This window comes from Helicoverpa zea, chromosome 21 (genome assembly GCF_022581195.2).
Source record: "Helicoverpa zea isolate HzStark_Cry1AcR chromosome 21, ilHelZeax1.1, whole genome shotgun sequence".
Classification (NCBI taxonomy): domain Eukaryota; kingdom Metazoa; phylum Arthropoda; class Insecta; order Lepidoptera; family Noctuidae; genus Helicoverpa; species Helicoverpa zea.
This window is the reverse complement of record NC_061472.1, coordinates 6,658,944-6,674,380: the sequence shown is the minus strand read 5'-3', so window position 1 is coordinate 6,674,380 and position 15,437 is coordinate 6,658,944. Positions and strand designations below refer to the sequence as shown.

The 15,437-nt window shown below is 36.0% G+C and overlaps 3 protein-coding genes across 3 annotated transcripts in view; 1 reads left to right on the top strand and 2 right to left on the bottom strand.

The window, feature by feature from the left end:
• Positions 1–3,616: 3,616 nt before the first annotated feature.
• Positions 3,617–10,309, bottom strand: LOC124640778 (protein Pixie). Its single transcript, XM_047178704.1, has 11 exons — positions 10,159–10,309; positions 9,726–9,940; positions 9,263–9,478; positions 8,597–8,804; positions 8,134–8,320; positions 7,435–7,657; positions 7,187–7,364; positions 5,563–5,684; positions 4,949–5,145; positions 4,228–4,462; positions 3,617–3,781 (listed from the first exon to the last, which is right to left on the bottom strand). Exons 2-11 carry the CDS (start codon positions 9,936–9,938, stop codon positions 3,734–3,736), a joined length of 1,827 nt encoding a protein of 608 aa, XP_047034660.1. The 5' UTR covers positions 9,939–9,940; positions 10,159–10,309; the 3' UTR covers positions 3,617–3,733.
• A 153-nt stretch (positions 10,310–10,462) lies between these two features.
• Positions 10,463–12,211, top strand: LOC124640746 (PF03932 family protein CutC). The gene is made up of 4 exons (XM_047178657.1): positions 10,463–10,580; positions 11,186–11,329; positions 11,419–11,490; positions 11,574–12,211. The coding sequence occupies exons 2-4, from the start codon at positions 11,189–11,191 to the stop codon at positions 12,150–12,152; spliced, it is 792 nt and encodes a 263-aa protein (XP_047034613.1). The 5' UTR covers positions 10,463–10,580; positions 11,186–11,188; the 3' UTR covers positions 12,153–12,211.
• Positions 12,212–14,047: 1,836 nt separating this feature from the next.
• LOC124640840 overlaps positions 14,048–15,437 on the bottom strand; it is an 83,047-nt gene continuing 81,657 nt past the window's right edge. Inside the window, exon 8 of the mRNA XM_047178776.1 lies at positions 14,048–15,243. Coding sequence (XP_047034732.1) covers positions 15,019–15,243 — 225 coding nt within the window. The 3' untranslated portion in view covers positions 14,048–15,018. The remainder of the gene's footprint in view (positions 15,244–15,437) is intronic.

Sequence of the window (15,437 nt, the reverse complement as noted above, 5' to 3'; positions counted from 1 at the left end):
ATAATATATGAAGGTGCATTATAATTAATTTCTTTTTACAGCTGCGTAATTAACAGAACAATGAACCTTTGGAAATCTCAGACATTTAATAAAATCATAATAGGATATCTGTCTATTCTCGTAAAAACAAGCTATTAGTACGTTACTCATGCAAAATTACTAATTGTGCAACTGCACATTTTTGTATCTAAACCGTGTAAATAAGTACCTACTTAGTAAATAGGTAGGTACCTACCTACCTATTTACTAAGTAGGTATACCTATACCTATTTACCTATCGATCTCAGTGGCGTGCACTTGGAGAGGCCTATGTCCAGCAGTGGACTGCTATAGGCTGATGATGAAGGTAGGTACCTATAGGTTCTGCCTATTATGTCTAACAGGCAGTTTCCGCATAAAAGTTCAGTATCACGATCAGTCATAACTACGAAAATAAACCAAATGATTACATTGATTGTAATTATTTATGAGACATAACATAACAACGTCATTGAATTAAGTATTCCGTTGAGACTCTGTGACGTCACAGTTCTTATTCACGATCTTAGATCACCTCTCAATAGTGGGACAGATAAATAAATGATTCTGATTCATTCTCTGACGTGAAAATAAACTACGAGTCGAAGTAGTTATGTTACAGTTTAACGTTTAGCCGTTTACGAGCTGCGTAAACGAACCGCGGTTTCAATGGTAAAGTAGTTTATTTAGCCTTCCTTGAATTGGTTTGTTGAAAGGTTTTTTCCGCAGGCTTTAGATTTTTATTATGAACTTAAATGTGGAAGTTTTGCGTTATTATTATTTTGGATTATAAATAAACATTACAAATGAGTCATTAGACTAAACTGATCATGATTAAATTAATTTAGCACAAAGGATCTCCGCGACGCGAGCGGTAGCTACACTACATGCCATGGCAGTTAGGTAGGTATAAGTTTTTCATTACCCTGAATCAATAAGCAGAAAAATAAAACATTTATCTTTACCTGCAGTTATGGCATTAAATAAGCATACTAAACGTAGGTAAGATATTACTGCTAAATCACTGTCTCATATCTTACGATCTGCGGTAAACAATCTTGGCACTATCAGAGCATATTTCATTGGAAAGCCAGCGCGTGATAATCGCTTATTAGAAAGCCACTACGTAGGTGTTCTTGAAATTTTCAGTCTTATTACATAACAAATAAGCTATTACTCATACATGAATATTCTGATGATGACTTGATTCTGCCAGCAGCGATACCAAACCTTTTGACCTACCTGCGTATCTTTCTGTTAGGAGATTCCTTAAGTCAGTTATTCAAGTAGTTCTCTGGTTGTTTACCCTGATAAATTATTAATAGCCTATAGCCTATGGTACTCTACTCGTGATAGTTAGCATTCTAACAGTGAAAGATTTTTTCAAATCGTTTCAGTAGCTTCTGAGTTCTGGGCCTTTCTGGTACAAACAAAGTTTACTTTTTATTATTTTATAGATAAATTAGTACAATCTCCGTTATTTCCTAGGCTGACCTAAGAAAATTCGGGATTTATTTTTATTTAACTATTAGTAGCCTTTGAATCGTTGTGCGGTACTTAATAATACGGATAACACCGTTTTAACCTTTTAATTAGTCCGTGTACCTAGAATCCATGTGTTGGCAGAAAAAAACTTTTTTACAAAAAAATTAAACCGACTTCCCAAAACACTAAAAAGCAAAAAAAAACTATTTTTAGGTGCATCGGCCTAGAAGTCGGTGTCTAATGGATGTTACTAAGTTAATTTTGCCACCGACTTCTAGGCCGATGCACCTAAAAATAGTTTTTTTTTGCTTTTTAGTGTTTTGGGAAGTCGGTTTAATTTTTTTGTAAAAAAGTTTTTTATTTAAAGCTTTTCAGTGATACGAATAGTTGTCACTATCCATACAAGTGAGAAGTTCTCATCAATACAAAGAATATAAGTCCAAATACGAGGTATTTTACATATTCAGTTGTCGAGTTCCCTCGACTTACTTTCTCTGGTCTCCATCATCAGGTCAGCTCCAAACCTTCACTGTTGCAAAGGTCTTGTCAATACAAATAATTTAAGCCCAAACACGAGGTAGTTTACATATTCAGTTGTCGAGTTCCCTCGACCCTCTCTGGTCTCCATCATCAGGTCAGCTCCAAATCTTCACAGTTGAATAGTGCTTTTAGGCGTACACCTGAGTGTCAAGTTTTTACCCTATGTATGCCTACAACTTTCGAAGGTTGCCCTCGATTTCTCAGGGTTTCCATCATCAGATCCTGACCTGATGACTATGGGACCACCTCGGGAGTATATCCTATCAAACAAAAAAAGAATCATCAAAATCGATTAATAACTGGCGGAGTAATCGCGTAACAAACATACAAAAAAAAAAAAAAATAAAAAAAAATACGGTCGAATTGAGAACCTCCTTTTTTGAAGTCGGTTAAAAATGGGGTCAGCTCTGTATAGTCATTAAATTAATGGAGGTTTCGCGTGAAATTACGTAGTACGGTTTACCTACATACTTGTGAGTTGTGCATTTACGTGTGCAATTTATACGATGTTCTGTTATTGTTAATACTCTACAATTTTCCTCCAGTCTAACAAATATATGTAAGTAGCGAAAAACTAAAAAAAAAAAACCTTTGAGCTCAATCATATTAATCTCGCCCTAAAGCCTATTTTAGAAACGATTTCAAAACACGTTTACACAAATATTCAGTTGGGTATTTCAAATTCCGAGAATATTACCTAATTTTGACGAAAATGACTGGAATATAAAGTGAGCACTTACGTTTACATACACGTGGATCGCTGACTCACACACATAAACCTATCCTGCCCTATGTAAAAATGTAATATTAGCTAGATAAAACCTAAAGTCTGTTATTAAGACCGCCCTAGACGATAATACTATCGACCCCGCACCCTGTGCGTGTTCGAATCTAGGCAACAGTGACGTCACAGCCAATTGAAACCTATAATACTAGAGTAGTAAGGAATAACCGCAGCCGTAGTGCGGCAAAACCCTATTTCACAGAAAGTACGGTACATACATAATATTCTACCATGTTGTACCGTTGTACCCAAAGTAGGTACCTACTAGAATATTTTGTGGTTCCCTATCTTAACCGCATAAAAAAAAAAAAACAAAACGAGTATGCGATAAGAATTCGTTGTCTTATAGTTAACTTGCTGTTCCCCGCGTCCAGGGGGAACTACTTCCCACACCTGGTTAAAAAGTCCCTTCTAGCTCTAGTCTATTTGATTCCCTGTATAGGTTCAGTAGTTCTGTCTTGAGATAATATAGTCCTACAGCATTGGTTGTAAATTTTGTATAATGTTTTCATATAATTTTATGCGCGCTTTCGCCAAGCAACCAAATTACCTATATATTTTGTTTCCACTACAAATAGCATGTTTTACAAAAAAATATGCGCTCATTGGAATAGAGATAAAATATTGCAGTTGAATTTTCTAAGCAGTGTTAGTATCATACTGTATTTTTGTATCAAATATTCAAAGAAAATTATGCAGTGCCATTCCTTGGATTCGTTTACGAAATCTCGCAAACATCAAGTGCAAATCAATCTCATTTAAAATGAAATGATAAATAAGATGATGGAGTAAGTGGTTGTATAAAACATGATTTATTACAGTAATACATTTAATTGGAAATACACGGGTGGCAGGCCATCACCATTGTGACAGATACAATATATATAAATACAGCTGTTGTTAGCACTAATCTTCCAGGAAGAAGTATTGGCCTGCTCGTTTCTGTTCTATATCCTGTAAAAAAGAAAAAAATATATTAGACACAGTGCTTGTCAACTACATAACTTGTTTGTAGAAATGGTTAAAACATGACTGGCATACAGAAAAGGCTAATTCTTTAGATTTCTTATAGATCGGTTAAAATAGTGCTATTGTAAGACAGGAGCATAAAAAACTATTAGCATTTGCAGCGTAATTAATCAGGATATATCATAAATTTGGTCAAGTATAATTTACAAAACAAGTTTTACAAAAGTCAAAAACCTTATTGGTCTGTCGCGCGAAAAATTAAAAAATTAAAATCTTAGATTCCATGTTTTGATGAACAAATACATTGTCTGGTATTACTCGTCTAGGGCCATGCGTAAAGACGCATAGCTTTTGTCCATATCATTTCAGCTTAGGCAAGCTTTACTTGAGATAAATAGGTGAAGGTAAATAACAGCTTGTAAAATTGTTACCTTAACGGAAGCATGTTTGTTTATCCTCGGCCTAAAGTTGTTAGGATCCCTTCGGAAGGTGATGCCGAGCAGTTCCAAGAAGCGGTTCATGCCGTTGAGCAGCGACTGCGGCGCGTGAGCGGTGGCGTGAGACGACGGCGTCCCCTCGAACACGATCACTCGGTCCGCTAAGTACGTCGCCATTATGAAGTCGTGCTCGACTACGAAACCTGTACGCTTTGCGTGGAGGATGAACCTGGATAAAACAATAGTAATAATTAGTTTTAAGTAGGTATAAAAGGTAAAGGAAAATATCTCGAAGAAACCTGGACTATAAAGTCTGAAATCACCATATTGAGCAGGTGTGGTGATTAACGTTCAATCCTTCTCCGTGTGAGATGAGGCCTGTGCCAAGCAGTGGGACGGTAAAAAGACTGTAACTGCAGGTATATCTAGTAAACTATCGTCCAAGTACATGTTAGACAATGCTTGAGTAAGGAATACATCTGCTTAAACCCTGAGGCATGTGTACAGTTGTTTAATGTTGTCAAGCAGTAGAACAAAATGCACACATGGAACATTATCTCCATCTATATAAAATGTATAACAATATGCTATAGTTACACAATCATACATTTGAAATTGACACAGGATAAATCATCTCCTCTTACCAGATACCTATTATGTTTCTTAGTAACAACTACCTACATAATAAACAGTGCATTCTACACAATAAACATACCGTTTTATAACTTTAGCAGCTACTAAACGCTGTTCAGAGTCTAGGTAGGCAGATGGCTCGTCAATGAGGTACACATCGGCAGGTTTGCCAAGGCAGAGCACCAGCGCCACTCTCTGCAACTCACCACCAGAGAGGTTCTGAACCTCCTGGTCCATTATCTCTTCAATCTTCATTGGTTTCATCACGTCTGTGATGAACTGGAACATGAAAGACAGAATTGATTAATAAGTGTATTCAAAACTTTTGAACACAAAAGGCATATTATGTACATTCATTTCTTGAATGATAACCATCTTTTCATCATCTGCCCAACTATGTTGGGGACAGCTTCCAGTCAACAAGTAAGAAAGACAATAAGACAACATTCTAAAATTGGCAGGATATGCTGAAATAAATTTATTGTACCACCTTAGGTACCATATTCTAGCAAATAAATATTTGAATTAAATTGAATTGAATTAAGGTAACAAGTTTGCAGAGACGGATATCGATGTTGTTATTCCTTAATGTAAAGATAAGAAGTTGAACAAATGAAGAAGACACTGTCCAAGCTGTCTTGCAAAATAAAAATTATAGTTATTTGTATCACCCTTACAATAATTTGAATAAGTTACCTGTGGGTGAACATAAGCATCTCTAATCTTGTCGTGCAGCAGACTGCGCACCAGCCCCTGTGACTTGGGCGATATCTTCTGTGGCTTATAACTAATATGTAGCTGGGGGAGTGTTCCCGAACCTGGTCCAAACAATGTTATATTAATACTTATTATATTCTTAGGGCTGCTTTATCAATCATCAGTAAGCTTTTATGTAATGAATAAATATGGCGATTCAACATATTATTTTCTATACAAAAGCTATCAAAACGACAAACATATTCTTCAGAAAAAAGGTCTAATAACTTTTTTCTGAAGAATATTTCCCCCTTTATCATTTAATATTTCCCCCTTTATCTAGGCACACGGCAGTGTGTCCGCCAAGTTCGAGCAAAAAAAACGACATACCGGCTGTGGGTTATATTACACGAACCATTTCGGGCCAAATTCTACCCCCCTATAACTCAAAATCTATTTTATTTACGCATATCAAATTTCTAGTATCTGTTGAGACCCCCTCACTTATCTAAATTATTTTTATACATGATGATATGTGGATGAAATTAATAATAGTTAAACATTGTTTAAGAATAATAACATGAACCTAGAAAAAATAATAAGTATGTAGAAAATTTAGATGTTTTTAACTTCAGTGTCCATGATGCAGACACAATAGTTAAACAATCTGTGTATATCACATTAAGATTCTGGGATAGGGAAGTTGTTAATTTATAGGTAACTGAAATAGAATTGAGTTGACTTTCAGTGTAATAATTTTCCTTTTTTAGAGGAAATCAATATGAAAATTGGAAATATAAATAGCGAAACAAATAGTGCAGACTGTCAATATAGCGCTTATATCATAACATTGTTTATAGAAGAGAATCAATTATCTTAGAACAATAGGCACTTAATGATTGGGAAATGAGATGATAACCCAGAAAACATAAATTAAACTATTAAGAAAATGATAATTAATTGATAGCTGAGCACAAATTGATACGTCGACAAAGATCATCCACAAATATTGACTTTTATGTCCAGTCAAATTCTTCCATGTCATACCTTCGTTTGTAGCACACGATTCCGCGTGTTTTAAACATTTTTGAAAAACAGGATGGAAAAACAAGTCAAAAAACTCAGTTCTAGCCATTTCAAAGACCTAAATATGTTTAAATTCATTAAAATACACTTATTGAAATACACCTATAACCTCATTTTTCAAACGATGTCTACATTATTATATAACGCAAATTTATTGGAGATTCAAAATAAAGGATTCTTTCTGGTTAAATATCACAGTAAATACTAGGATTATTCATAAATATTACAAATTATAGAATTTTTACAACAAAACCGAAGCCTATAGACTATTTGACAACTTTCACAAATTTGACAGATGTTACTCAGTGTTGCCATTACAAATTTTGTTTATGACTATTTTAAAATAGTACGTTCGGATACGTGTCCAACTAAAACATAATTTCAAAATAATATTATGTTTGGATACGTGTACCACAAATAAAAACGTGTGAAAATGGAGTCTCGTCAGCTAAAAAAAAATTGTTAATCAAGCGTTTTCCTAAAAGTGCTCATTCCGCCAGTTCTACAATTACATATTTCTAACAAAACGAGTTCTCACCTTCATCAGGTTCCAAGTTGCCAGCCAACATTCTAATGAATGTAGTTTTACCAGTACCGTTCTCTCCAAGTAACACCAGAATTTCAGAATCTGAGAATTCTCCAGGGTGTACATCCAAACTGAAGTCGCCCATCAATTTAGACATAGCAGGATATTCATAGTGATTCATTCGTTTGATCTGTTGACAAAATTAAGGTCAACAATGTCTCTCAACTGTAAAATGATGTTACCCACTTGTGTATGCTTACCTCTTCCTCAGTAGCAGACTCAGCTACTTTAAACACTAACGATTCAGTCCTGAATCTCATGTTTTCAGTGGGCACAAACCCATCAAGGAATATATTAATACCTTCCCTAACAGAGAAAGGCATAGTCACAACACCATAAGCACCGGGAACACCATACAGACAGCAAATGAAGTCGGACAAGTAGTCCAACACTGACAAGTCGTGCTCCACCACTATGATGAACCTGGACAAAGAAATTAAATATTTAGCTACTAGAATTAGGAGAAGAAAAAAAAATCGAATGATTTGCACTAGATTTGAAAAAAGACCTTTTTACTGTATTTGTGGCTTTATAAAGCAGCATCTATCGCTATAAATTTTTAATATATTGGTCTGTTATTTTTCATTTTGTAGCTCAGTATTTTTCCTACTATTTTTAAAAAGGGTAACCATGGAGTTTCTTGAACGTCCTTCTCCAGAGGAAGCTACTTTTGGAATCAAACTAATTTATATTTTTGACGTTCATAAGTGCTTGTAAAGGCGTAAAATCCATTTCACGAAAGAAGTTCCGCGGAAAATTGTGGAGCTATATATTTTTGTACGTATTTACTGAGCTATCGCATAGACACTAGCGCTGCGTCTGTGGGACATCTTTTGTGAAATGGATTTTAAATGAAATAAGATGATTTGACTTTGAGTGGCAGTTCATAATTGACTTACTTGTCAGGATGGATGAGTGATCGAATTGTGCGGGCAGCGTTAAGACGCTGCTTGACATCCAAGTACGAGGAAGGTTCGTCAAACATGAAGATGTCACCATTCTGGATGCACACCATGGCGCAAGCAAAGCGCTGTAGCTCTCCACCAGATAGAGCGGCGATCTCACGGTCACGAATGTGAGATAGATCTAAATAGAACAACATATTAAGTATCCAGTAAACTGTGGTATTAGCATCAATAATAGTAAGGGAAAAGATTTTTGGGCTTAAATGAAGAGGCGGTAAGTAGTGCGAGGCGGCACTAGGCAATGGCTTTCGACTTTTGTCTAGGCTTGCAAAGCTGATGTTGCCAACATCTCTTTTACATGCTACAAAGAGAATAGTCTCTTTTACATGTATTATTTTAAGTACTAAGCTCAACTGTACTATTCATAGTAGAAACATTGTGATGAATCTGAACTTACCAAGCATTTTACATATTTCAGTCTGGTTGTTCCTTTCATCTTTCTTATCAAGGAGTTGACCCACAGTTCCCTTCACAGCCTTAGGGATTTGGTCCACATATTGAGGCTTGATCAGGGCTTTCAGGTCATCTTCGAGGATCTTGGTGAAGTAGTTCTGGAGCTCGGAGCCGCGGAAGTGGGACAGAATCTCTTGCCAGTCTGGGGGGTCCTGGAAGATTGATAAGAGAATGAGACTAGAGGAAAATATACATACTCGTTTAGAAATATGGTCATCATTTCACCTTCTGTAAAATCCATAAATATTGCTTAACTTTATGTAATAGCAGTAACAGATAAAAAACAATCAGGGATTATATTTCTGTTCAGATAATGCCTCAACTCATTCTTGCATTGCATTTATTCTGCAAGCTTTCAGTAAAATAAGATTAACATGCAAATATATCCATATGGTAATTTTGAATGACTGGATTTCTTGTTTCAATAGTGAGCAGCATAATTAATTTTAAATGTCAAACTGCTTGCTATTGAATTAAACCTTTGTGGTGTTTACTGGAGCCATATGGCTATTGGAAATTATCAACCTAATATTCGTCAAATTATGGAAAAATTTACTAAACTTATGAATAATAAAAAATAAAATTGTAATATAAAAATATTACATCTTACAGCAAAACGTCCCAAGTTGGGTTTCTGTTTTCCAGCAAGAATCTTCAGGGCAGTTGACTTGCCGATACCGTTCTGTCCGACTAGACCCAGGACTTCACCGGGCCGAGGGATGGGCAGGCGATGGAGCTTGAACGAGTTCTTGGAGTAGCGATGAGTAGTGTGCTTCTCCAAGTTAGATGGGATGTTGATGATGGTAATTGCATCAAATGGACATTTCTGAAAGAGAATTTAATAGTATTATATTTAGTTATTTATATTTTTATTTGAATCTATTGAGCTTGGTGTTCAATTAAGTAATAAGATTCACATGTTGTCAATTACAAGGAAAATATTTTGATTTTTTCCACTACAAATATTTGTAAACTATTTGATATCACGTGATCAAAAACAAATGCAAAATTTTCCATGTGTTTATATTGATCAGCGAAAATAATAACATTCTGATTGGGAATGAATTAATTACCTTGACACAAATACCACATCCGATGCAGAGCTCCTCGGAAATGGTGGCGATCTTGTCGTTGGGCGTCACCTCGATGCAGAGCTTGCCCATACGCACCACGGGGCAGCTCTTCTTGCACTCCTGCCTACATCTCTTCGGCTTACAGCGATCCGCATTCACAATAGCGATACGCGTAAGTTTATCCGTCTCTTCATGGTGTTTATTTCGAGACATAACTGCTCACACAAAAAAATACACTTTAGCACTCAAATTTCTTAACAATTCATTGAAAATATAAGAAAACAATCGTCCGATATGTGGCACAGACTTCGATATAACCTCAATTTCTAGTACGTGACTAATTATTTATTATAAACTGATGGGAGTATGGTCACTTCTGATATATATTTGAACTTGTTTTATGTCAATGAACATAAGAAAAAAATGCAAATACCTGATAAAAGAAAGCGAACGTTGGCTAAAGTTTGCCTACGTTCGCGTGTCCTTTTACATCGAACTCGAAATGTCAAAAGGAACAAACCATTGTGAACATAGCACCACTTGGCCAAGTGGCAATACGTTCTAAAATGATATCCTTTGATAAATCGACATAGGTACTTATTTGCTAAAATATAGAGAATATTTACCTAATGGTTCATTTTTAATATATATGTATATATAAATACTTGAAGCAAAATAACTAATTTTTGTTTAAAAAAATTCACGTTTTCTATTTGGCTGGAATCGCATTTGTTAGTCAGTTTCATTTACGTTTACGACGGGCAACATTGCAATTTACTGTTTATTGTATTTTTTTATTGGTTATCTGATTTGTTGCACTTTATTTATCGAAATCGTCGTTTAAAACTGATTCTGGTAAGAATAATCAATTATTTAAAAGTGTAAAGAGTATAGAATTACGTGGTTTCTTCGTTTTACTCTTCTGTGTTGTCTGCTTATCACTATAACGCTTTGTGTACCTTGTGTACTTTCATATCATACGAGTAGCTTTATAATTTAGCGCCATCTAACTCATTCAAATGTAAAACAATGAGCCATCTAGCAGAATTTTACGAAACTAATTCATATCGCGCTATCTGTCCCAGTGGCGTCTGCAGGAAAAGGGGTAAGCTGCAGTGCAGCCAAAGAAAGACTAGGAAACTTTTGATTGACTACTAACTATATAGCATAATGTAAGGTACCTACATGAGGGTGTACATAAGGGAATATAGATATAGTATGAGTGGGTAAGGGATTACAATGGGGGTGGTTTATAAAAGAGTACCTACATAGGGGTAGTAGGTATATAGGTAAGCGAGTACTTACATCACATTCACAGTGCCCAGCCCACTATAGTAGATCCGCCACTGAGTCCTACGGGCACCGGCAACAAAAGGGTCCTATTTTTATCGAGGGTCTTCACTTCTTATTCTTTAACTCTATAACTCTATTGACCTACCGAATTTATTTCGTACCTATAGGCGATGTTAGAAGTTTGCATAGACAGTTTGGAGTCAGCAATAAATGCTATCCATGGCGGAGCTGATGAACTTGAGGTATGCAGCACTCTCACAGAAGGCGGGCTCACTCCCTCGCCAGGGCTCGTCAAACAAATCATGGAAATGGTAAAACATCAAAACATAAATTAAATTCCCGCTGATATGTCAACCAAAATATATTTAGTCGCTATCAAGTAACAATATTTTATTTTTAGGTGAATAATATAGCAGCCGGGAAACCAATCCGTGAATCATGTCACGATTGCGGTTGCGATAAATTAACGAAGGTACGTCTACTTGATAAATGGAGTGCTTCATACAAGTAGCTATTTATTTACCGCTCAAAGTTTCTTCTGTTTATTTTTTCCAGCGACCAAAAGTTAACGTAATGATCAGATGTCGCACAGGCTCTGATTTTCATTATTCCCTAGAAGAGATGGATACAATGTTATCTGATGTGGAAGTCTTCAAAGCTTTTGGCGTGGACCGATTTGTTTTTGGCGCCCTTACTGAGACACGAGATATTGACGTGATAAACTGCAAGAGATTTATACGTCACGCTGATGCTACTCCAGTAACCTTTCATAGAGCCTTTGACGTGTGCAATAATCCATTATCAGCGATCAATACAATTGCTGGTCTTGGTTTCAATAGAGTACTGACAAGCGGGCAGAAGGCTTCGGCCAATGATTTAGAAGCTATTCAATTAATAAAGGCACTCGTCGGCACTGCTGGTGATAAAATAGAAATCATGCCAGGAGCGGGAATAAATCTGGATAATGTGAAGACTTTTATCGATATTGGCTGTAAAATAGTCCACAGTTCGTGTAAAAAGATTAAATATCTCCCTCAGGTTAAGAGTGGTCTGTCTATGGGGACGAGTGATAGTGAACACGTTTTGCTTACCAATGAGACCATTGTCGAGAAGATGAAGGAGACAATTACTTAATTAACTAATTACTAAACCTGCGATAATTCTAATATACTTAATCAAATTTATTAGCACAATTCGCAGCATTATTTTTACTTCACCCCTCCTTCCAATCTCCGAAAGCTTTGTTCGCGCGATTCTTTTATTCTAGTTTCCTATCAATCACGTTTTTGTGGAATCTTACACGAAATCGGTTTTTTATGAGCCCCGCGTAGACACATATCTACTGTTTTTTTTTATTAGAATTGTAATGTATTGTCTAAACGTAGGAACAAATACTCAATTTCATTATGTAAAGGTATGCATAGCGTTCTACAAAGGAATTGAATCATATCCTCATCATTAGTTATGATAAAACTTTCTTTTCCTCCAGCATTCTAAGAATAACGTCACCTTTTCCCAATCCAATCATTTCGACATCACGCACGGTTCACCTCGCTCCAACATAGGCATTCTCCCATCCGCCGTTGCGCACAAAAACCTGCAAGCGTTGTTTCCTACAACATCGATAAATATTGTGCTCCATTTATCATGGCGGTATATTGCAGAGGAAAAATTCTGGCCCACTCGCGTTTAATGATGCTATTACTGAGCCTGGGAAACAATATCAGAAGGGAGTTGAAGATCCTTTAATAATTGCAATGACCTCACTTAAATAAAGGCATGGCAACGTTTAAACAGTTTGCTAATGACTCGCAAAAGGCTGCCTCTTGTTATTGCAAAAATGGGCAGCTGTTGACAGATCAAGAAAAAAGCGCGCCAGCTGGCGGGATTTTGCTCGTTATGTCAAAGTACTTATAGTCTAAATGTGCTACGAGGGCCTGTAATTTGCAAACTATTTGATCATTAAAAGCATTCGATACGTTTCTGCGCTAGGTATTAACAGCCTTTTGTGATATTATCAACTGGTGTAGACCTACTTTGATCTTCGAGATGTCTCTAACAGTCTTATTGAATGAAGCCGTTAGGTTTGTCTTCTTTGTTTCAACTAGAGAGTTGATTATTCGGTCCGATGAATATTGAACACTCTCGTTTCTCATCTGGTGCAAGGATTAATTGAATCATTGTTTACATTTAAGCACTAGAATGTCTTAGTTTATAACCTGTTTTTCTAGTTGAGGTACATGCTCATTTGAATGTGTAAGTTTTTGGTAGAATTTCGGTAGAATATTTTACATGTTCCGTAACGCGGCCGTACTTTATACCACTTCATTTGCATCATGTTCTCTCTCTGAGTTCTCTCATTCAGCAAAATACGAATTTCTCTCTGAATAAACTTATGAAGCGAAACACGAATTTCATGTCGAGTAAAATCTTCACGTCTTTTAATTTAGTAGAACTGTTATGTAGGTTAGTTTGAAATAATTTAAGTCTGATAAAAATTCGAAGGTTTATTACATCACATTAGGCAAATTTGTAAAAAGGTTTCCTTGCCTTTTGAAAACAGATTTTTGGTAGATAGAAAGAATAAAGAGTATGGCGAATTTGTCAGAGCTTAGGATGATTAATGATAATTTGGGAAAATGTCCAAAACGGAACCGTGATGTGGTGGCCCGTCGCAACAATCTTTTCTACCCGCCATCAATCATAGGAAGCTTTTAAAAGACCTTCTGTTCCTGAGGCCGAGGTCGAGAACCAACATATTTTCTCATGTTTTACAAATAAACGAATTAATTGCTCCCGGAGACACGAACAGAGTTTTTTTAATGAATGGAGCAGCCACGGGATGTTTTCTCAGAGTTTGTTGCAAATCGCAAACTGCTGAGATTAATAGTTGCTCTAATTGGCTGATGCAGCTAGCCCAGCCAATTATTTTATGCGGAAATATTAAGTTATTTAAATGCACTGATTGCGCAATAGAATTTCTGAAATTCCGATTGATTTAATTGTTGATGAAATAAAAGTCAAGCGAGTAAACAAACGAAAGGGTTTATTTCTGTGAATCAAAGTGTAGATAACTAATATATTTGAAGTATATAACTTATAATATCTATGTTACATCTAAGGTATAAAATAAGGCTATGTCGTGAGATGTGAATATGCTTACTTTAAGGCAGTTCTTGCATACCGTGCATCATTATAACTACTATTTACATCGACTTAGGTCTAAAACTAGGTCTAGAATGTATAGAGACAAGAATTGGTCGAATTGCACGTTTTACACGTTAGATAAAGCGTTCCATTTAACGTTCAAGCGAATCTAGAGTAGGTTTAAAAAGTAAATCATTAGATTTAAGGCAGTTACAAAAAGACTTTATGTAACTAACATTATTCTGTATGAACGTTCTCCATTTTGCGAAGTCATTTTACGCAGAATTTTTACTATATCTTGGAGTTACAGGAGATTCTTTTTTCGCGGTTCAGTAGTTACTGCTTCATGTTTTTTCAACAATTTTTCCATTTATAGCAAAAATTCATTGTAGAATCACCAATATGCTTACATAGTCTCTATTTAATTAGGTACATTAAGTTAAGTAGGTAATAGTTAGACGTATCTGATTAGGCTTAAGGTACATTGATATCGGCTGAGGATATTGTTAATTTTCACCAATAAACTAGGAACTAATCCTAAAAATATTCTAGCTTCAACAATAAAACGTTCAGTTTATCAGAATTGACGTTTCACATTTCTCTACGCCAAAAGTCCTTTAGAAAAAGCTCAGTGCATCAATTCCTAAAGTTTTTCACAGAATTTATTTTACAATGGCAATTTTTTCCGACAATCCACGAGCGATGTCGAGGGTCTTTTTAGGTCAACATCAATAAACGTAGGTATATTTAGAGATCTAGGATTAAATAACGCAGTCAAGTATTCCCAAGTGTTAAAGTCGGAACACTTATAAAATTGACTTGTTAGGGATACGCAGGAATGTTTTATGAGTTTTCAAACTATGACTGAATGTCTGTTTGTCTTCTTGTCTGGTGCGTAGGGCTCTAGCTTGGCAGGTTCTGTGTTGAGGGCGCTGTAGTCAACGGGGAAGGGCGGTTGAGGGAGGGAATCTTTGGGAGGCACCAGCACCCACTGTCCTGGGCCGTTCGGGTTCTTCCCCATCAGCCAGTTGGTGAAGCAGTGGACGTAAGTCCCGTAGTCCAGTATGAGGTAGCCGTTCTGTTGAAATATTATTAGGTAAATTGAAATTAATATGAGGACTGGTACAATGGTCTTGACATTTCGTAAGTAGGTAATTTTGTAGGTCAGATCGGTATCAAAATAAAAATAGGCATGCTAACATAACATGATAAGTGGAAACTCGTATGCTTTTGAATATCTACTTAGGTATTATTGGAAAAATGTTACGTAAA

What these genes read in the sequence shown, in the direction of transcription:
- LOC124640778 (XM_047178704.1), bottom strand. Translation starts at nt 9,938, where the DNA reads ATGTCTCGAAATAAACACCATGAAGAGACGGATAAACTTACGCGTATC. An exon ending in GATGTGGTATTTGTGTCAAG is followed by an intron (nt 9,479 to 9,725) that starts GTAATTAATTCA and finishes ATTCTCTTTCAG; the next exon opens with AAATGTCCATTTGATGCAAT. An exon ending in ATGCTTATGTTCACCCACAG is followed by an intron (nt 5,146 to 5,562) that starts GTAACTTATTCA and finishes TTCATGTTCCAG; the next exon opens with TTCATCACAGACGTGATGAA.
- LOC124640746 (XM_047178657.1), top strand. Translation starts at nt 11,189, where the DNA reads ATGTTAGAAGTTTGCATAGACAGTTTGGAGTCAGCAATAAATGCTATC. An exon ending in TCAAACAAATCATGGAAATG is followed by an intron (nt 11,330 to 11,418) that starts GTAAAACATCAA and finishes TTTTATTTTTAG; the next exon opens with GTGAATAATATAGCAGCCGG. An exon ending in GTTGCGATAAATTAACGAAG is followed by an intron (nt 11,491 to 11,573) that starts GTACGTCTACTT and finishes TATTTTTTCCAG; the next exon opens with CGACCAAAAGTTAACGTAAT.